Source organism: Podarcis muralis, chromosome 11 (assembly GCF_964188315.1).
Source record: "Podarcis muralis chromosome 11, rPodMur119.hap1.1, whole genome shotgun sequence".
Lineage (NCBI taxonomy): Eukaryota > Metazoa > Chordata > Lepidosauria > Squamata > Lacertidae > Podarcis > Podarcis muralis.
In genome coordinates, this window is record NC_135665.1 from 62,947,635 (window position 1) to 62,968,791 (window position 21,157).

Genomic DNA, 21,157 nt, shown 5'->3' on the forward strand with positions numbered 1-21,157 from the left:
CTTCGCTCCCGCCCGCCAGCATTTTAAGATCGCCCCGGACAGCGAAGTCTCCGCTGTCCCGGGGTTTTTTAAAATGCTGGCGGGCGGCAGCGGAGGCTTTGCTGCCGCCTGCCAGCATTTTAAGATCGCCCCGACAGCGGAGAAGTCTCCGCTGTCCCGGGGTTTTTTAAAATGCTGGGGGTGGGAAGAAAAGCCCTTGTCCCCCCCCCAGCCTTCAGAAGAGGTCGGGGGACAGACTGTCCCCGGACCTGGTCTGAAGTCGGTTTCCATAGGAACGCATTGATTGATTTTCAATGCATTCCTATGGGAAACCGTGCTTCGCAAGACGGAAAAATCGCAAGACGACAAAACTTGCGGAACGAATTAATTTCGTCTTGCGAGGCACCACTGTAATTGACTTCTGACTTCTGCTCAATGATTGAAACTAAGACCTTCACGTTGAATCTGACTATGGACTAACTTGTCTCTACTCATAAGCTCTTATCTCTAATTCTGTAATGAATTATTGTGTTATACATATCTTCATGAGTTTGAGTTCGTAATCTCTGTTAGAATTTGTAATCTCTATTTGAGTTTGTAATCCTTGTCAGAATACATACTTTTGAATGGATCAGTTTTTGTTAAAATTGACTTTTGATTAGCAAGTAGGGACCACTCCCACGATTGAAACTTACATTGGCCTGAGTTCTTGGTGTGCTTTTTTCTTGGTATATTTAATAACAAGAACTCCAACTTATTTAAAGTCTAGACTGCCAGTAGCATGTGTGAAGCCTGAATTTCCTCCAAGGCAACAGAGACTTGGCCTATCCAAGCAGCATAAAGTCTGGCAGAAATGAGGTTGTGAAATGAAGTGTACTATTTAAGATAGCAGGTGGCGGGGCATACATTTTATGTTCCTCCACGTTAAAACAAAGCTAACCTCTCTACGAACAGAAAGTCATCGCAGCAAAGGAGGCGACTGGACCTCTGCTAGGACAGCAGCAACTAAGGTGGTCCTCTCCAGCTGTTGGGTGAGGGTGCTCATCATCTCTGACCATTGGCCTGCTGGCTCAGGCTGAAGGGAGCTGGACTCCTGACAACATCTGGCAGACAGCACATTTGCTACCTCTATGCAAGGGCGGGGTGTTTTCGTGGGGAGGGGGTATACAATGGAGAGCATTCAAAAATGGTGCACCCCACCTCTGTAGTCTGAAGTAGCATGGGCCATGCCATCCCATCCTACATCTGCCACCTCATCCTGCAAAAGTAGGAGACAGACAAGGCGACTTATGAAACTGAGAGCTGGTTTACATGTTTACATGCATAAAGGTAGATGTAAAGTGTGACTGATGAAACACATGGAATAAGACAGGTATACTTGACTACACTGGGGAGTCCAGACTGGCTGCAGTTTTCATTTGAGTGAACATGCACCCTTCGTAGCAATTGCCAACCAATGTTTGACACGACCTGAAATTGCATAGTCTGAGAAACGTACTCACTGGGTTAAAGTTTTGAGCAGGGTGTCAGATTTAGGGGGAAATGGCAGAGGCATCATGTGGGGGAAATGGATGCATTCAGCTTAAATAAAGAAAAACGATAATGTGATAAATGGTGTGGGTGGGTGTAGAATGATGCATCAAGACTGCAAAAGATAGGAAGGAATGAAAGCATGGGGAGTTTATTTTTCACACTTGGAACATACACAAGGCGACCCACACCATACCATTCAGTCTAAGGTTTAAAACGTTAACGTTGTTCTCTGGATTTCAGACATGCTGCTAGAGGTAAAGGTAAAGGGACCCCTGACCATTAGGTCCAGTTGCGGACAACTCTGGGGTTGAGCGCTCATCTTGCTCTATAGGCCGAGGGAGCCGGCATTTGTCCGCAGACAGCTTCCAGGTCATGTGGCCAGCATGACTAAGCCGCTTCTGGAGAACCCGAGCAGCGCATGGAAATGCCGTTTACCTTCCCGCCAGAGCGGTACCTATTTATCTACTTGCACTTTGACGTGCTTTTGAACTGCTAGGTTGGCAGGTGCAGGGACTGAACAACGGGAGCTCACCCCATCTCAGGGATTCGAACCGCCGACCCTCTGATCGGCAAGCCCTAGGTTCTGTGGTTTAGACCACAGCACCACCCGCATGCCTAGCTGCTAGAGGTAGGTGAGCATTAAACTGTATTGCCTCAAGAACTCAACTAGATCAAGGGCTTGTCCCGTTGAAACACTTTCCAAATATAAAATGAATGACCAGAATGGGAGAACTATACTTAAAGTGGATGCTTGGCGTCAGTGCAGGGAAAGCAACGCATGGATTTTGCAAGGCACTGCAGATGTGCGTTTTGCAACAACTGATTTGTTCATATAACAGCTTAATAATAATATTTTATCCAGGTAAGCGGTTTCTGCCCCTCTACAATCCTCCAACATGGCTGTTTCATGCACCTTTTATCTTCAGACCTGGAAGTGGAGACAAGGCCCATTTTAGGCCCTTATCCGGGCTCAGTGTAAGAACATGCAAAGTGATATAAGAGCAACTTTGGCCATGGAAAGAGATATGGGGGCACAACTGAGGGAAAGGGATCGATGTGATTCATAATCTGCTTTAAGAGTCACTGAAGGGGAGTCCCAGAAAAGTAAAAAGCCTGTGACAATTAGGGCAGTGTTTCCCAACCTTTTTTGGGCAAAGGCACACTTGTTTCATGAAAAAAATCTCGAGGCACACCACCATTACAGCCCCGTGACGTCAGCGCGCAGCGTCACGCCGGGAGGGACATGAATTGCTAGCAAATTACATAATCACCTCCTTGAGGGCTGGCTCATCTTCTCCGAAGGCAGAACCCCATTAATTAACAGCACAGACTCACACCATAGCCAAGACGAGGGGGGAAAACCTCAGTCATGCACAGTCATGCACATGTGGGGGCTAAATGAGGACGAAGACCGGGCAGAGAGCAGGGTTCAAATCACCCCACCTGGCCAGGACAATCCCTGGGTGCTCCCTTGGGCCACTCGCCTGACCCACCTCGCAGGGCTGTTGTTGCGAGGATAACACGGGGAGAACCACGCGCGCCCCCGGGAGCTCCTTGGAGGAGAAAGCGGGCGATGAATGCAATGCACGAAATATATGAGAGGCGACCAGGTTTTGCAGGTGAGGGGCCCCCGCCAGCCTCCGCTTCCAACACCCGGCGCAACGACGCCGAAGTTTCCCCCCGGGCTCGGCTCGGGGAGCAGCGCTGCTCCCCCCCGGCTCCCCTTCGCCCTCCCGGCTCTCTCTGCCGCCCACTGGGGACCCCCCTCACCTGCCAAGTCCGGAGCGCCGGTGGAAGTTGCATGCATGCATGCAGGGCGCCGCGCATGCATTGCCTTGCACGCCCGCCAAGGGGTCTCCCCGCGGTCCGATGCGTCCCCTCCGGCGCGGATGCAGCATTGCAAAAATAAAAAAACCCCGACGCAGCCCTACCTGGGGGTCAGCCTCCGCCGCTCCGCCTCCGCGGGGATCCCCGGGCTCCATCCTGCCGCCCGATCTCCGGGGGGTGCAGGCAGGCTGCGCGGGGTCTGCGCGGAAGAGCCCCTGCCCGCCCGCCCAGCCGCCGCCGCTGCGCTCATTCCATGGCTGGGAGAAGAGCGCTTCAAACAAAACGCCCGGCCCGCCAGGCCACGCTGGGAAACGTAGTTCGCGCACCCCGCGCGGGCGCGGAGCCCAAGGGCGAGGGGACTACGGATCCCGGCAGCCCCCACGCCGGGGACGGAGGGGGAGAGGCCGGGTGCAGGGATGGAGGGACGGGTGGGCGAGCGAGTGAGTGAGTGGCAGCCGCCAAGCCTTGGCCGAGAGCCAGGAAGGGCCTCCCCGGAGGAGGAGGAGGAGGAGGGAGGCGCAGAGAGGGAGGGAGGGAGGGAACCCCAGGGGTCATCTAGTGACGGCGCCCCAATCGAAAATTTGACTTAAAAAAAAAAAAATCTTTCAATTTTTTAATTTTTCCCGCGGCACACCAGGCAACATCTCGCGGCACACTAGTGTGCCGCGGAACAGTGGTTGGGAAACACTGAATTAGGGTGTACATGCCGAATCGTTTTCCAATGCTGTGTCAAATCATTACAACAAATGCAAAAGGGGAACTCTGCCATTTTATTTTATTTTCAAAACATTTTTTTGGCACTGTAGCACTGCTTAAGCCAACAGGAACATGCACAGGGGGAGACAATCATGTACGGTGCTTGTTTCGGACTTGCTCCATTTCTGAGGGGTTAACAAACCACCAGAGTTATCAAGAAAAGGAATGAAAACGGCCAGTGAACTTAGCCCTAGAGCTCCTTGCTTCTCTTCACTAAGAAACACCCTTCCCTGCTCCTTCCAGCTTGTCCACCAACTTTTTTTCTGTCCATTAATGTTTCTGGGACCATTCTGCTCCCTGACTCGATCCACTGCTCTATAACTCATTCAACGTGCCTTGGTGACAAGAATCCTGGATCCTTCCCCAAGCCCTGTAATAAAATCTGAGAAGTTCTGCATTTGGTGTGGTTTTTTTAAACCCACCACAGGATTAGATACAATTTGGACCTGGGGAAAGTGGCGTGGGAGAATCTCTGAGCCCGACATCAAACAATGCAGCTCTTCCAAAGAAGCAGCCCTAAAAAGAGTTAAGCCAGCTCTCTAATGTGATTTGCACTTTATTTTCCCCGGCTTATTCTTAGTTTCAAAACCGTAATCAACTTATTGTCACACCACTGAGTGACGGAAACCTTGCCAAACTACTTCAAAAATTGACAAGGTTTCAGTTGCACTCAACAATCCCAGAAGACACATCCACTCATTTTAATATAAAATCCTATCAGAGTCGCATAGCTGAATAGCGGAGGAAAAAATGAAGAAAAAAAAGTTTAAAGGACAAGTAGCTGAAAGAGAGCTCTCCCCTCCCAACTCTCCTTCCAACCACACACCAGCAAAGTTTGGAAAAAGAGATGATCAAAAAGACTCAACGATCCAATGCTAGATTAATGCAAATATCTGCCTGCAAGCAAGTGTACTATTTGATTAAACTGGCATACATCAAGTACAATTAGAAAGGTTATTTATAACTAAGAAATACATAATTCTGTGTTTTAATGAGGGTGACAATTACAGCCGACAGTTGCTAATTAACATTAATCCATTTGCACTGGGAGTCAGGGCGTTCCTGGCAGGATTTCACGTTCTCGGCAATGGACACAATCCGTTGCGCCAAGCTGGTAATGGTGGGTGGCCCCTGAGACGAGCAAGTTGCCATCTTAAACACAAAAGGCACCTCGCTGCGCTGAGCCCGATCCATTCCAAAGCCTTCATTGCCCACATGGAACATCATGGCTTCTTTTTGCTGTTGCCTTATAAATGGAGGCTGGATTTTCATGCTGGCCACTCCCTGTAGACTTGTGGTGTTTCAGGTCACATTACAAGGAGAGCGAGAGCTAATTTTATTTCCTAAGCCAGCCATGGGTTTATGAACACTTCTGAATGGTCCAAAGGAGGTTTGCAGCACTGCCTGCACAATGCTTCCTTCTCTCATTGAAGGAGACCAGGAAATCTCTTGCAGCTCATACCTTAGTGCTTTGTCATTTTCGAAGGGAGCCTTTTCAGAAAAGCTCAAGCTTAGAAAATGCTGTGTGCACACCTTGAACCCATGCCCCAGCAACATTCCAACACTGCATGTGACTCCCCCACCACCACTCCAGTCCATTCTTGGTTTATTTGACCCTGATTCGAAGGATCAAATGGGGCGAGATTCAAATACCAGTCTCTTTTACATGTGGAAGTTAATGGTGATGGAAGCCTGTGAATGCTGTCTAAAGCAGCGGTTCTCAACCTGTGGGTCCCCAGATGTTGTTGGACTACAACTCCCATCATCCCTGAGCTCTGGCCTTACTAGTTAGGGGTGATGGGAGTTGTAGTCCAACAACATCTGGGGACCCACAGATTGAGAAAGGCTGGTCTAAAGGGTGACTCGCACGTTTTCTTGAAACAGCTTCCATGAGGGACAGCACCACCACCATTTCTGATGCAGACAAATTGTATATGGAGTGATTTTAACAGAGAACTAGGCTCCCTTTGAAACGCCAGGCTCATCAGAATAGGACCGGCAGACCCTCCCCCCTTCTCTCGCAAGACATTGATGGTTCAAATTTTATAGTGTTGCAATGCCTGGCTTGCCTTGTGATTGGAAGAACTTGCTCACCCATCTTTGCTCCCGGAAGAATCAGGTGGCAGCTGTAGCCACGAACACCTTCTGTCTATCAGACAAGCTGGCTTCATCTCTGGCCTGGCACACAGGGATCTGGCGACTTTCATTTATGCCTCGGTAATCTTGTGGACTATGCATGGCTTCCCTTGAGAAGCTTTGACTGGGAGAAAAACATGGCTGCACACCACAGGACCCCGATCCAATCCCCAGAAACTCCAGGTTGTGCCAGGAAACACTCCTCCCTGAAATCCTAGCAGCTGCTGTCAGACAGTGAGAGGACTGACCGGGTACAAGGAAGTTTCCTATGCTTATCTTCTTCCTTTCCAGGCCACCTATTAAGATCTAGGTACAGGAAGGAACATTGTGCTCTGGGTTCCATCTTTATATGAAACACCATCAGTGAAAGTCTGGAGAACATAAAAGCTGTCTTTAATGAGAGAGGCCTTTGATGAGTGATAGGGTAACTGCTCTGATCCTCATTCTAGCTTGTTTTAAACTTCTTCTTTTTTTCAAAAAACAAAAAAACCTGTTTCTGCTCACAGGGCCTGCATTTTATATTGGATTCTGTATCTTTGTATTTATTTGGTGTGTTTTACGTGGAATTGTTAATTGCTTTGAGCTACAGGAAAAACAGTACATAAATATGATACATAAATAATGAGGGCACTTATACAGTCAGATGGAGACAGCGAAAGGGCAGAAATTCAAAGAGAAAAGCAGAATAAAAATCAAATATTTAAGATGATATTGGAAGGATGAAGAGGAAACATCAACGGGCGCCCTGAAAACAGGACAAGCAGCAATGGCTTTGCACCATGGAGAGAGGCTTTAGTTAAACATTCAAAGGACATCTTAAATTTAAGAGCAGCTCAGCAGCAGAGGAGCAAACTGTTTGCAGGGCTTGCAGAATCTTTTGCCTTAGAAACTGGAGGCACTGCAAAGGCAGGAGTTTCAAATTCTCTCTCTCTTTCCCCAGCGAACCCTTTTTGACTTGCAACTTGTCCATCACGTGCTCTCGTTGCAAAGCACCCTTTCACACTAGGGCAAATCCAGGTCTCTTTCTCTTTCACCCACCACCCTACGTAGTGTGAGGGAATAGAGAACTCATTCTGCACTTCCTGTGGTGACCGAAGAAACTCACTGCCGGGGATGACTGTGCAAACCTCCCTCAGGGAAGGTAAGTAATCCCATTACTTATGATCTCACTAAGGAAACCCAACCAGCAGTTTGAAAACTGCTGGGTTAAGGTGCATGCAAGGGGTTGGCTGAGTTGTGCCAGTGTGCCACCGTCAGGGCATGCCAGCTCCAAATAGGAACTTTAGGTGGTTGGGCATGGCTAGTGGTGTATTTTATTCACTGCAACTTGAATAAGCTACGAAATAAGTGAAGGCACCATGAACTTGTCTAAATCCAGATCACAAACTTTTGGAGCTGTTGGGTTGCCCGACATGAAACTTTTGAATGCAGACCACCCAGAGATCTCCGAATAACGGGCAAGGAGTTGGGCTAGTTTGCTTGAAAAATCCAGCGTGATACAATCCCTAATCATCACTCCATTTCCTAGCAAAAGTTACAGGCAGTTTCCCATTTGGGGAACAATCCACCAGGAAGTTCTCCTGTGGGTCTGGACCAGAGATCCTGGGCGCCACTGTCCACTTCTATTGGCTTGTGGCTGTGTATCAACATCAATGAATTCATTTCCACAGGAAACCTTTGAGGAAAAGGGGCCACCAAGAAGCTACTGACCGTTTGGGTTTTCTTCCTGAAATGGGATCATGGCACAAATTAAGGTGGTGGCAGCGAGGGAGGTGTGGACGCTCGGATTTCTACAAAGAACCACAAGCACCCTATAATGCACCATTTACAAAGTGCTGTAAATTCCATATTTATTTTGCGAGCGCAAGATAGATAGCTTATTTCTGCATACAGAGGTTGCCGGCTAAAATCAGGATAAGCAGTATTAATGTCCTATGGTCAGTATTATTGAACCTCCAAAGCAATAAACTACGAGTCGATAAATATTACATTTGCAACATAGTTAACATTCTCCTACTGTCTCTGGCACTTATTACACATTGTAACCGCAAGTCTACAATACATTATTCATATTTGGGGTGTCACTGAGTGATGGATTGCTGTAAGAGAGGCTGTCCTTTAAATAAATCAACAAATAAAAATGCAAATGTTAACATTTTCAGCCACAACTTTTCCCCATCTTGAATGGGGGGAATGAAAATTTCACATTATATCGACAGCAAGCAGAGAGAACAATTAACAACCTACACAGTGAATAAGAGAGATTAATTTGCCAATGTCTGCTTTTATCACTCGCATACGGAACTATATTGGACTTTTCATGATGTTAGTTCTCCTAAGGGAAAAAAGAGGGGGGGGGGACTTATCTCCTCCCCTATTCAGAACTTAATTCACCATCTTCCCCCTCACAAATCTTTTCTCCTCAAAACGTTTAGAAATTAGATCACCCCTCCCCCTTTAATATTAAAATTTTGACTGAGAAAGGGCACTTCTCCTGAAGTTTCTACTTAACGAAAGATGTCTGAAGAATGCAAGAAGCCATGTCAAAAAGCAGAAAACAGTTCCCTGAGACGCCGAAATCTCAAAAGCTGTTGCCGTTCTAGGCAAAGCTAATTCATATTTTTATTTACTACAAAGCGCTCAGTTCAAAGGATCCAGCGTGATAATACGGCACTGTGGACTTATTCAATATACAGCTCTGGGCATTGCATTTTACATCAAATATTAATTTGTTTAAAAGTCCCCAAATGCACATCTACCTGATCGGAGATGTGCTGGGCAAATCATGCCATTCCTCCTAACAGCCCCCAAACACAAATTTGCACAACGTAATTTGTTTTTCTAAAAACTCCAAAGGATGCAGCCGTTGCGGATCTCTCCAACGATAGTGTCTCTGAGTTATTACTTAATATGTGCGCTACAGGAATGTGCAGGGACGGGCTCTTCATTGCAACGTGAGCCAAGTTGACTGCAAAGATAAAACTTTCGGTCAGAGGGAAGGCAGGCAAACCGCAGGAGGAATCCTGCCACTCCAGGCCCCGGATGCCTGATATTAGCCAATCCATTTGGTCCGGGATGGCAGAAGATGATGCGGGAGTCACGGGGGCCGAAAATCGGAGGGGAAGGCAGCAGCTCACTTTTATTCTGTTTCAGTTGTTTGCTCTCATACGCCTAAGCCATTCAAATATGACTTAATACTCCTCAGGAGTGGGACACCAGCAGCTTGACTTCTCCATCCTTGAGGGACACCACTGGCCAGGCCGTGGCAATGAAGCAGATGTGCCCAGAGCCAAGAGCCGGCAGAAGACGTGCACCCCACCACTGCCCTATTGCGGCCACTGCGTAGGACCACGACATAAGTAGTTTGACCAAGATCATTACAAAAGTAACCAGAAAAAGTGGCTTGCCACTGTAAAATGAGAAAGTCAACTGTTTAGAACAGGGGTCAGCAAACTTTTTCAGCGGGGGGCCGGTCCACTGTCCCTCAGACCTTGTGGGGGGGTGGACTATATATTGAAGGGGGGAAATGATGCAAGAGCACCATGAGCCCCGGTGGCTGCTTACCTGTGTCTTGTGAGAGGCAGGGGCTAGCGGCGGGGGGACGATGAGCGGAGCGTGGAAGGGCTCCGGAGAGGGGCTGTTTAAAATGGCGGCTGCTTGAGCACTGCTGCTGCTGGCACCAACAAAGCACAGCCCCTTCCTCCTCTAGGCAGGGCAGGGAGAAGCCAGGAGGAGGGAGGGAGGAGGTGCCGCCACCGTGTGAGGGAGAGGGAAAGAATTTGCACGCTAGTGATTCATGCAGCGATTCCCGGACCATCCATGGGCTGGATCCAGAAAGCAACTGGGCCTGATCCAGCCTGCGGACCTTAGTTTGCCCACCCATGGTTTAGAACAGCATGTGATGGCTGATGGGAGATGTAGTCCAAAACATCTAGAGGGCACCAAGTTGGGGAAGGTGATTTAGAAGAAGTTGTAGCTACTGCTTCTCCTTTCCCTTCTGGGCAAGATGGGACCACCGTGATGACAGCTGGAGAAGGGAAGGAGGGAAGAAGAGGCCACCACTGGGAGCTGGACGATGACAGCTCACCCAGGCTGCTCCTTCCTTTCCATTCCCTGTAGGGCAGGTTCAACAGGTACGGCTGACTTCTCACAGATCTGCATCTTTTGCTTTGACATCGCCCTGCCCGGCTCCCCTCAATTATTTCTGGTTTCTGCTTGCCTTCCCAAATCAGTCTCAGGAGAGGAGAGGAAAACGGAAAGAGATTTAGGTGGGTGGGGCTGGGGGATTTGTTCCTCCAGACCCTCTCGTCCCAGAAATTACCAGCAGTGATTACCTGGCCACAGAAAAATTAAAGAAATGGTGTGGGGGGGGGAGGTAACACAGTATGTGCATGCCATAAACACATGTGAAGCAAACAGCCAGAGCAGAAATTGACTCTGCACATCTGCTACTGGGATATTGGTGCTAGTAATACAGGGAGCACTAAGTTGAGAGCACAGGCTGCATCACTTTGAGTGATGGAAATCTGTCAGTGGCTGCGGGGACCCAGCATTGGCACCCACCTGTCTTCTCCTCCCTGCCTCCAATGCTTCTTTGATGGCATTTATTTGGTCACTGTGAGACCAGGATGCTGGACCAGATGGGCCATTGGCCTGATCCAGCCCAGGATGCTGGGCAGCCCAGGATACTGTACCGAATAGTGGACGCTCGGGTTGCGAACGTGATCTGTGCGGGATGCATGTTCGCAACCCATGCCTGCGCATGTTGCGATTCGGCGCTTCTGCGCATGCACAAAGCGCGATTTAGTGCTTGCGTGCATGCGCGACCACCAAAACCCGGAAGTAACCTGTTCTGGTACTTCTGGGTTTCGGCGGTCCGCAACCCGAGAAAACGCAATCTGAAGCATCTGTAACCCGAGCTATGACTGTACAAATACATTCCTTTTGCTTTGTCCCTCCTCTGTTTGGGAGACAAGCTCATCTGTCCATCTCCCCAACCTCTTCTTCCCCGACCCCCTCTTGTGCTTGAATCCTGTTTGACGGCTTCCCACGTGGCCACAGCGAGAACACGATGCTGGACTAGATTGGCCACTGGCCTGATCCAGCAGGCTCTTCTTACTTTCTTATATTAAGAATCAATCCCTACGAAAGCGAAGGCAGCTTCTGTCGCTGATGCTTGCCAACGCTTTGCATGAAACCTGGCTTGGCTCTACTTGCAAGAAGTTTAAATAGCCAGAAGTAATTACATATACTGCAAACTCAATTGGTTTTCTGCCTGCCGCTCTCCTTCTCCCCCGCCCCGCAGCCCTCCTGTTAAGGCTGAAGTTTTGTTCAGCAAGTTTCAGCCCCAAACAAAGCAAACCATTAGGGTTAAACCGTTAACTGTGGATTCTAACAAACATGCTGACAGATCTTTAACTTTAGTGGCACACCAGCAGCTATAATTCTCCATATTGATTAATTTAGTTAGTTAAACCTGCAATCTAAGCTTATAACCCATTCAGTGATAAATTGAGACTGACCTGCTGCCCAAGCAGGTTTCGTGGATGAAGAATAGGATTGGGTTTAGGTCTCCCACAGAAATACTTGTCCATTTACCATTTTCAATTAGAGAAGCCCATGAGTAAGGGAAAGCAAAACAGGGCTCTTTAACCTGGTCAATTATACTAACACGCTGCACCAAAAGGGGCGGTGGGAGGGGTGAAAAGGGAGAAGGAAAAAGCACACTCAAAGGGAAGGCAGAGAAGATTCGGGAAGAGCAGGCACCACACTGGACAATCATTTATTGTTGTTGTTATTATTTAGCACAAGATGTAGAAAGGTCTGAAACCAAATTAAACACAAGAACGTAGCTGGACAGGGTAGCAGGCCATGAGGTCATCAGCTGGGCTCTGAATTCCTCCAGCTCTCTCTCCCCCTGGCCGAGAAAGTAGGAATGGGTTCAAGGGCGAGACAGAAGTTCAGTGCTCAACTTTTACCTGCTACGAAGCAAAAACCAAAAACAAACCTCTCTCTTTCATCATCAGCACCAGTACCAGAGTAATCTACCCAGCCAGGAGAAGACGGTGGAGAAAAGTTCTGTGTCCTGTCCACATATTTTTTCAGGACTGGAGCATAGTGCGTTCCCTCTCCTGATGGGGGATGACCCAAGGTGGACAGACAAAAGGAGAAAAGCACACTGGTACTCAAGACCCCAGAAGGATCCTGCCTATGCAGCCTACCTATATATGGGCAGACATTAGGAGCTACAGTGACATATTTTGTGTTGAAATGAATGTTTCAAATCTAGCACAGTCTCCTAGTCTACGACAGGGGTCTGGAATGCCACATTTGGCCCACCGCCATTTTTGGCATGCCAGGGAATGCTGCGACTGGGCCCAAAATGGGCTGCAGAGCCCCTTGAAGGTGCTTTGAAGACCCAGCTCTCAGCAGGTGTGGGGCTTCAAAGTGCAGCGTTGGGCTTTCTGCAAGCACCAAGGATCTGTTGTCAGCACTTCACAAAAGCTTTGCACGGCTGAAACCCGGGCAAGCTACATCCAGATTGTCAAGCAGGCATCACATCAGGGAAGTTTTTCAGGAAATGAATGGCCACAATGGATCCTGATACAAGCATGAAAAGAGAGCCAATCCATGAACAGTCAAGGATTGGGGGGACCCCTCGCTATATTATTCAGTTTGGCACCAATGTATGCAGCCAAAAGGGACAAATCGGAAAGTGTTACCAGCCTACAGGGCTCTTTGGATCTAGGTTGGTGAAATAACCTTTTGCATTGTTCATGAAGGAAGGAGTTGCGAATTCTCCAGAAGATACTTACCCTTTCAATCACCCTCTTGATCAAAGAAAAAGTAAGTTTCTGTTGTACAAGTTTGTCAGTCAGAGCCTTTAAAAAGGTAAAGGTACCCCTGCCCGTACGGGCCAGTCTTGACAGACTCTGGGGTTGTGCGCCCATCTCACTTAAGAGGCCAGGGGCCAGCGCTGTCCGGAGACACTTCCGGGTCATGTTGCCAGCGTGACAAAGCTGCATCTGGCGAGCCAGCGCAGCACACGGAAACGCCGTTTACCTTCCTGCTAGTAAGCGGTCCCTATTTATCTACTTGCACCTGGGGGTGCTTTCGAACTGCTAGGTTGGCAGGCGCTGGGACCGAACAATGGGAGCACACCCCGCCGCGGGGATTCGAACCGCCGACCTTTCGATCGGCAAGCCCTAGGCGCTGAGGCTTTTACCCACAGCGCCACCCGCGTCCCCAAAGAGCCTTTAACCTACTCCCAAAATGCCTGAACGCTCAACCGTTCTGTGCAAACACTGGATGGGATGATCAAACAGGTAGAGACATTCCACTACTGAACCCCTTTACAATCTATGTTAACATGCTCTGTTTTAAGTCTTCTTTCACAAGACAGAATCCGGCAATATGCAAAGTCGACAGGCTGTGCATTAAAAACACTAACAGGGAAGCTGATTTTATAAAGGTGAGGGGGATTTTCAGATACTACAAAACTTGAATCCATTTTGGCCTAACGCGAGGGCCCAGCACAGTATGGTTTAAAAACGGGCTCAGGAACAGTTGCTCACATTTTTTTGCATGAGTTCCTGAAGTCTCCCAGTAGTTAAGTTTTTCAGAAGCCTGCACCTTGAGAGAACAGGCTCTTCTCAATGGTGTTGCCACATGTGTGGAACTCCTTGACATGTATCAATTCAATTGACACCTGCTTCAATGGCTTTAAGGAACCAGGTTACAGACCCCTGGACTACCTTGTCAGCCAGAAGCAGAGTCCAGTGTTACATGTGCAACAATGCTAAACAGGATTTGAAACTAGGGTTTGAAATAGCCGTGCAAATCCCAGTCTAGGAGGAAAGACAGTTGGGCAGATGTAATGGTGAGGCATGATTTAAAACTGGCAAGTAATTTATGTCCAAAGAGAGAGTGAAGGATGGAGCACCGACTCCCTAGTCTGTTTCCAGATTTGCAAAGAGGCAGAATAACATAGCAAACACACTGGGTCAAAGGGTCCCTGCTCCAAACTGGAAATGCCCACGTCTCTTGCCATCAGCACCCCCCATTTTAAGCTGACCATTTGATGTCCAAAGCTAGGATTCGTTTTCAAACCGGGCTGAGATTTTCATATAATACATTCTCAGCGTTGAGAAGACCAAAGTAAAGGCAATTGCTGTTATTAACCTTATTAGCCCAGAAGAAAAACAACTCTGCTTTTATCCTTCTGTAGTTCTTCACAAGAGCAATATTGCCATTTAAGGTTTCTGAAGGTGACTTATCAGAACTGCTGACTTAATGTGATTTTGTTGCTTGCCGTTAAACAGCAAAATAACATTTGTATAAAATGGCTTAAAAGAAACACATCATGATAAAATGTGGTGCAATTTGGTGGGAGCGAGGGCAATGGCACTGGGAGGATTAAAAAACTTAAAGTGGACTTTGAAGGGAAAGAAAGGTCTAAACACAGTGAACACCATCCCTTTAAATTATTTACAAATGTATTAAATGTGTCAGGACTTATAACTTAAAAATACTTCCCCCCTCTCAGGCTCTAAGTAAAAATTAAAGCATTAGAACTTGGCATATTCCTGCATTTCTTATTCTAACAAGCAATTTAAGGCTTACTATAAATGTCACAGGATATGGCAGTTCTAAGTTTATATTATCCAGCTTGAGCAAAACATGAAATATCACAGAAACTCAGCTGCTTCCCCTCGTATCTGGGCGAATTTGATGGTTGCGTCTGAGGAATCTTAAACCAGAGATTACCAGTCATCTTACCGTGAGGTGTCATGCTGGATTGGGGAGGTGGCCGCAGTTACAAGCTCTTTTCTGCTGCCTGTCAGTCCGGGGGATGTAGCCGCATCCTTCCGGGAGGCTGAACTCATCCCTGCAGAACACGGTGGAAGACAATTACGATGGGCATTAGAGGCCGAAAAAGTTTTGGACAGCCTTTCTTGCATTATTTCAGAACGCAGGGCCCAAGTGCCGCGCTATTCCGCAGGGAACTTTCTGTATGGTGAATCGGCAGCCAAAGGAGTCGTTACTCTTGACAGGTATGGAGGGGAATATATATTTTCAGGGCCGCCTGGAGTCATAATTGCATAATACACCACCCACAACAGACTTTGTGTCAGCGCTGTGGTTTTAGCAAGTGACGGGTTCCCATCCCCTAGTGATCATCCGGCCAATCCTCGCAAACGTCACCCCCAGATCACCAGCATTCTCCGGAAACCAGTGGAGAATTCTCAGTCCTATTTTAAATATGCACAGTTATTCTCAAAAGCACAAAGAACTGTCTCCTCTACATTCTGCTTTAATTCAGAGGCAGACTCATTTCTTTTGCAATGCCAAAGACTCGTATTAGTTGGACATCTGCAGCGTAGAAACCAATCTTGAAATCAACCCACAGGGAAAATGAATGGAGGAAAGGGCCACTTTCTTTGAGAAGCATATTCTGTATATAGAAGACCAGAAGACATTCGAATATGTTCACAAAGAACATATTGAAAACATGTGAAATAAGGCAATAACTTGCCTAGAAATGGGTCTGAAAGAGATGTTTTCTCTGGGAACCAGGTTTGTACATACTTATTTTGGACGCTTTAATTAAGAGCTGTGGTAAAGGTAAAGGGACCCCTGACCATTAGGTCCAGTCGTGACCAACTGTGGGGTTGCGGCGCTCATCTCGCTTTAGTGGCCGAATGAGCCAGCGTACAGCTTCCAGGTCATGTGGCCAGCATGACTAAGCTGCTTCTGGCAAACCAGAGCAGCACAAAGAAACGCCGTTTACCTTCCCGCTGGAGCGGTACCTATTTATCTACTTGCACTTTGACGTGCTTTTGAACTGCTAGGTTGGCAGAAGCTGGGACCGAGTAACGGGAGCTCACCCCATCGCGGTGATTCCGCCGACCTTCTGATCGGCAAGTCCTAGGCTCTGTGGTTTAACCCACAGCGCCACCCGGGTCCAAGAGCTGTGGTAAATTACAGTAAAAGCTGGGCTCTCGGGAGAGGGAATGAGCGAAAAGGGCCTTGCTCAGTACTAGCTGGAGATGTTCAGGATTGGACCTTCTTCAGGGTCACCCCCCTTTTTTTGGAGGGGGAGGAGAGGCCAGAATTATTTCCCTTATTAGTAAGATTGTGGGGAAGACTGAGCACATTTTTTTGCATGCAGAATGCCCAAAGTCAATCCCTGGTATTTTTCTAAGTAGGGTGAGGAAAAGGTCCTGGCCAAAGCTGTCCAGAGTTTCAGATGTAAATGTAAATACTGATCTAGGCGGAACAATGGTCTGCCTCAGAATTACACAGTTTCTTACGGGTTTGTGGACCAGCTGTCTTTGACATTCGCAGTGCTGTTATCAATAGTTGGTGGAGTTCCCGAGGCAACTACAATGACTTGGAAGAGAGTTAAGCTAGGCATCAAGGGATTGAAGTTATTTCATTTCAATAGTTTGATTATAATCTCCAGATGACAACTCTAGGACAATACTCTCTAAAGCAATGGTTTCTAATTGGGGGTCCATGTAACCCACCCGGGGGGGGGGGCCTGCGGCAACATTCACATAACGAATACTTCAAAAGAGATACGATTTTTTTCAAAAGTAGGGTGTCTGTGGGTTGGCTTTTGAAAAACAGGCTTGCATTAAAGAGCTTGCATTAAAGAGCTAATTGGAAACTGCTCTAAAGCATAATTGTGCAAACCCTTTCTCCTGTTGCTTCTGGTTATGAAGTTTAAACTTGATTTTGAAGCTGATTGCCACAATAGAGGACCAGGAAAGGAAACACCTCAGCCTAACTTTAACCTAAAAAGCTTTCATGCAAAGCCATCCTAGAAATAAATAAGAGTACCTAGTTTTCTGGTCATGCAATGTGCTGCAACAGATAAATGTAAACAGCATCCACAAATATAAAGGAGCTTGGACCTGTTCCATCATTTGCAAATGATTCCCCATTAAGGAGGGTGCAAAGGCATTGCATTATACTGGCAAAGTGGTCTTGCTGTTTGGGAGTGCCTTATGAGACTGGCGTTTTGTTTGTTTTAGCAAAAACTGGTGGGCAGCCAACACATAGGATAGTTTAAAGTAGGCTTTGATGTCCTACTCCTGTAGACAGTGCAGGAAATGGGACTTTCTACTAAAGTGGCTGGTTCCACGTGGTAGTGGCAAGAGTAAAGTGGTCACCAAAGTGTGCAAACTGCCCCTTAGAGGGTGGTGGGATGACCTAGGGGGTGCTATGGAGGTAAAGGGGCAGCAGGGGGTGTTAGGAAGCAAAGCTGTCGCGGGGGGGGGGGGGAATGGGGCGCTGGAACAGTAAATGACCAGACTTTGAAAAGCTGGTGTTACTGAATTAAGTTCATCATTTTTAAAAATTAATTAAACTAAATAGTTTTAATTGGATTTTGAATAAATGTGCAATTAATTGTTAACATTTTGAATTTTACTGCGTTATTATCTTCCTTGGTGGGTCGTGCAAACAGCTATTCTGAATAATGCCTTTTATAGTGTGAGGAAGGGGGCACAGGGGATGAGATTATGGAAGCACAGGAGCAGTGGCCAAAAAAGCTCAGGGATTTCTGCTCTAGTAAATTAAAGGAGCCCTGGTCTACTAAGCACACGCAGCCCGAGGAGGACAAACAGCCAGCGGTTTAATCCTTTATTGACAAAGCGTTCACTTACAGTAGCTTCTAAGGTGTACAGAACATGCAGAAACACTTCTGGAGACTTAAGAAGCTGGCATAATGTCCCCAGGCTGGTGCTCTGAGCAGCAGCGTGACCACGCCTCTACCCAAAATTAAGTACCTTCATCTGATGGAGCACGCACAAGCAACCTTCGACTTCCCCTACACAGAAGCTGCCACTGAGCCTGTCTCTTTAAGACCTTCCTGGTCCTGGGAGTATAGCGGGGAAGGGGATTCTTTCTACCGGACCCCTATCTCAGGCACCGCCTCCTCCTCCAGCCCTGGCTCCTGTCTCATGGGAGGCACAAAACCCCATAAATCGCTGCTCCCTTCCTGTGGATCAGCCTTGGGTCCCGCGGCCTCCGCCACACAAACCTTGGAGACCTGCTAGCCCCGGGCATCTGGGGAGACCCAACCAAGTTCTTCTGAAATTGAGAGAAGCTGTGCAACTGCAGTGCCCTGTGCTCTGAGCCCAGAGCCTTCAATGGCCCGCATCCTAATGCAAGTGAGGGAGGCAATCTGTTAATTACTACAAAACACTTGACTGCCAAGCCAGCGCTTATCAGCCTGTAATTCCCCCCCCCCCACCAAATTGCTAAAAAAAGAGAAAAACCTGCAGGGAAACAAAGAGGGGAGCATGGAGAGCCAGAGGACAGGATCAAACTCCTCAAGGCGTTTTTCATTCCTGGGGAAGCCCACAGAAAAGTCCAAAGAACAATGGGAGAAGTGGGCATCAATTCTATTATGAGGCATTTAAAGGAAGGAGGGGAGGGTGGGAAAAAGAAAGAAATGAAATAATGATGGTTTAAAAAAAAGGAAAGGAAAGGAAAAGGGAAAAAAGGGCAAAAGAAAAAAGAAAAAAAGAAATCCATCAGTGAAAATTGCCCCTGAAAACTTCACAGAATTGTAACGGCTTTCTCTCGCTTAAATTGATTGGTGTAGCAACGTTATGAGATGACTATTAGAATTCATTGCGCGCCACAGAAAGAGCTGAAATGTCAGCAGACTATACAGCAAAAGTAATGGGTCCTGAACTCCTGTTAGTCAAAAATGATTTTGTTTCAAATTAGAAATTGATTTCTTTTGGACACAAGCCCTTTGCCGGCTTCCAACTTTTGTAGCAGAGCCTTGGAAGAGATTAACCTCACCCTCTGTTCGGGTCCCCCTCTGATGATACCCTTTCAAAAGTTTCTTCGCCGCGAATGCTTTTTTAATGCGGACGCGGTCTTAACCAATAACACAGGTTGTTTGTTCCTAGGAGAGCTGAACCACATTCTGCCTTTCTTTTTATTTTTCTGCTGACACAAATCGCAAACTCGTTGACAAGTTTAAAAGGAAAGGAAAGGAAAGAGAGAGAGAAGGGGGAGGGGGGCAAAGCCAGCTCATAAGCGAAGCAAAGATTATGTTAGGCTCTGCAGCCAAGCACAAGACTGCTCCAATTTCTTTCCCCTTTGCTTCGAGAGAAAGAGTGCTTTGGCCCACTCCTTAAGTGGACACACTAAGTGAAGAGCAGAACAGATGCGGGCTATAAAGGAGTCCTTGGGCTAGAAAATTCTGCGTTTCCGGCGGTAGAGGGAGATTGCATCATGAAAAGTCAGACATGCACGCCGATTTCTTTTTGCTGGAAATTAAAGCAAATCTCCCATCCCCATCAGGCAACCATTTTCTGTGCTTTTGTACTACTGGGCTGGCATGGCAACTATTAAGTTTTCAATCAGATTCCTTCCTGCCCTATCTCAAGGGCTCAGGGAAGGATACATGCTATTCCTAATACCTATTTATTTCATTTATGAATCGCTTCCTATGGAGAGGGTCGTGGGTTCATTGGGAAGAGGATTTCTGCACTGCAGGGGGTTGGACTAGTTGACTCTCACGGCCCCTTCCAACTCAATTCTGTGATTCTAGCACCCACAATAAAATATATATTAACGATGAAGAGGAGGTTAAGGGGTGATATGATAGCCATGTTCAAATATATAAAAGGATGTCACATAGAGGAGGGAGAAAGGTTGTTTTCTGCTGCTCCAGAGAAGTGGACACGGAGCAATGGATCCAAACTACAAGAAAGAAGATTCCACCTAAACATTAGGAAGAACTTCCTGACAGTAAGAGCTGTTCGACAGTGGAATTTGCTGCCAAGGAGTGTGGTGGAGTCTCCTTCTTTGGAGGTCTTTAAGCAGAGGCTTGAAAACCATATGTCAGGAGTGCTCTTAAAAATCCTGCATGATGACAGCCTTACATTTCTATGTATATAGGAAGATATGTTGTGTGTACATGTTATTTTGTAATCTGCTTTAAGATACTGTTTCAATTATGAAACTGCATGTAAATATATTAAATAAATAATACAGCACAGGAAGGTGGCAGGAGCACCAAAGGCAGTAGAGGATGTGGTGAAGGTTTGCTGGATGGTGCGGGTGACTTGGCCTTTGGACTTTGCACCTCACCTCTTCTCGGTCTGACAGTCTCCTTCTTTGTGTGCACTCCAAAGCATTCACCGTCTGCATGGGCACTGAAGCCAACACTTTTCTTCCCTCCGCTGCTTCCTGGTGTGTTGCAGCCTCTCCCAGAAGCTGACGTTTTTGAAAGGCAATCTTCACAGCTGAGCTTCGGAGAACTGGAAGAGGGGGAAAGAATACAGGTGTCACATTTCGGTCTCCCTCACTCTCTTTCAAGCTAACAGTATATTAGCATATAAAAGCATTAAAATATATTTGACCCACCAAAACAGCTCCTTTATCTTCCAGACAAAAGAAGTGCCACAAGACCAAAAAATTTACTTGTACACACTCTTGAATACCTGGATGCTATTTTTACCTTCCAGAGGCAACCAGGTGAATGGCTACTTGCAGGCCTATTCAAAGTACTTAGCTCCTGTTATTTATTTATTGATTGATTGATTGATTGATTGATTGATTGTTATTATTATTTTTTTGATGGGGCTATTATTTATTTATTTATTTTTATTTATTTTTTTTGAGGGGGGTTATTTTGTACCCCTGCAAGCCTTTGGGTTCCTGTGAGCATGCTGATAGCTCCCCTCTTCTTTCTCAGTGACCTTGTTTTGGTGACAAACCCATCAATAGTCAGTGGCTAAGTTCACTATTAGAAGGAGAGACAAGACTTCAAGATCATACTGCTGGAACGTACCATGTAGACCAACACCTGCCCTAACTTCAGGTGTGATGCACAGGAATAATGAGTAGCCCCCCCCCCCCGAGATTACTCTAAGATATGGGCCTGAATAGGGAC

The 21,157-nt window shown here is 47.1% G+C and overlaps 1 protein-coding gene across 9 annotated transcripts in view; it reads right to left on the reverse strand.

Annotated features, from left to right (window-relative positions):
* Nucleotides 1-21,157, reverse strand: part of LOC114590158 (protein hinderin-like) — a 224,082-nt gene that overhangs the window by 16,252 nt on the left and 186,673 nt on the right. For 8 of the 9 annotated variants that reach the window (XM_028748976.2, XM_077936544.1, XM_077936541.1 and 5 more), the window contains 2 exons: nucleotides 20,353-20,522; nucleotides 15,010-15,118 (listed from right to left, as the gene is read on the reverse strand). In XM_028748976.2, the coding sequence (XP_028604809.2) occupies nucleotides 15,010-15,118; nucleotides 20,353-20,522 (279 nt within the window). Of the gene's footprint in view, nucleotides 1-8,810; nucleotides 12,149-15,009; nucleotides 15,119-20,352; nucleotides 20,523-21,157 lie in introns of those variants that run through there. The other variant, XM_077936543.1, reaches the window with a different exon arrangement.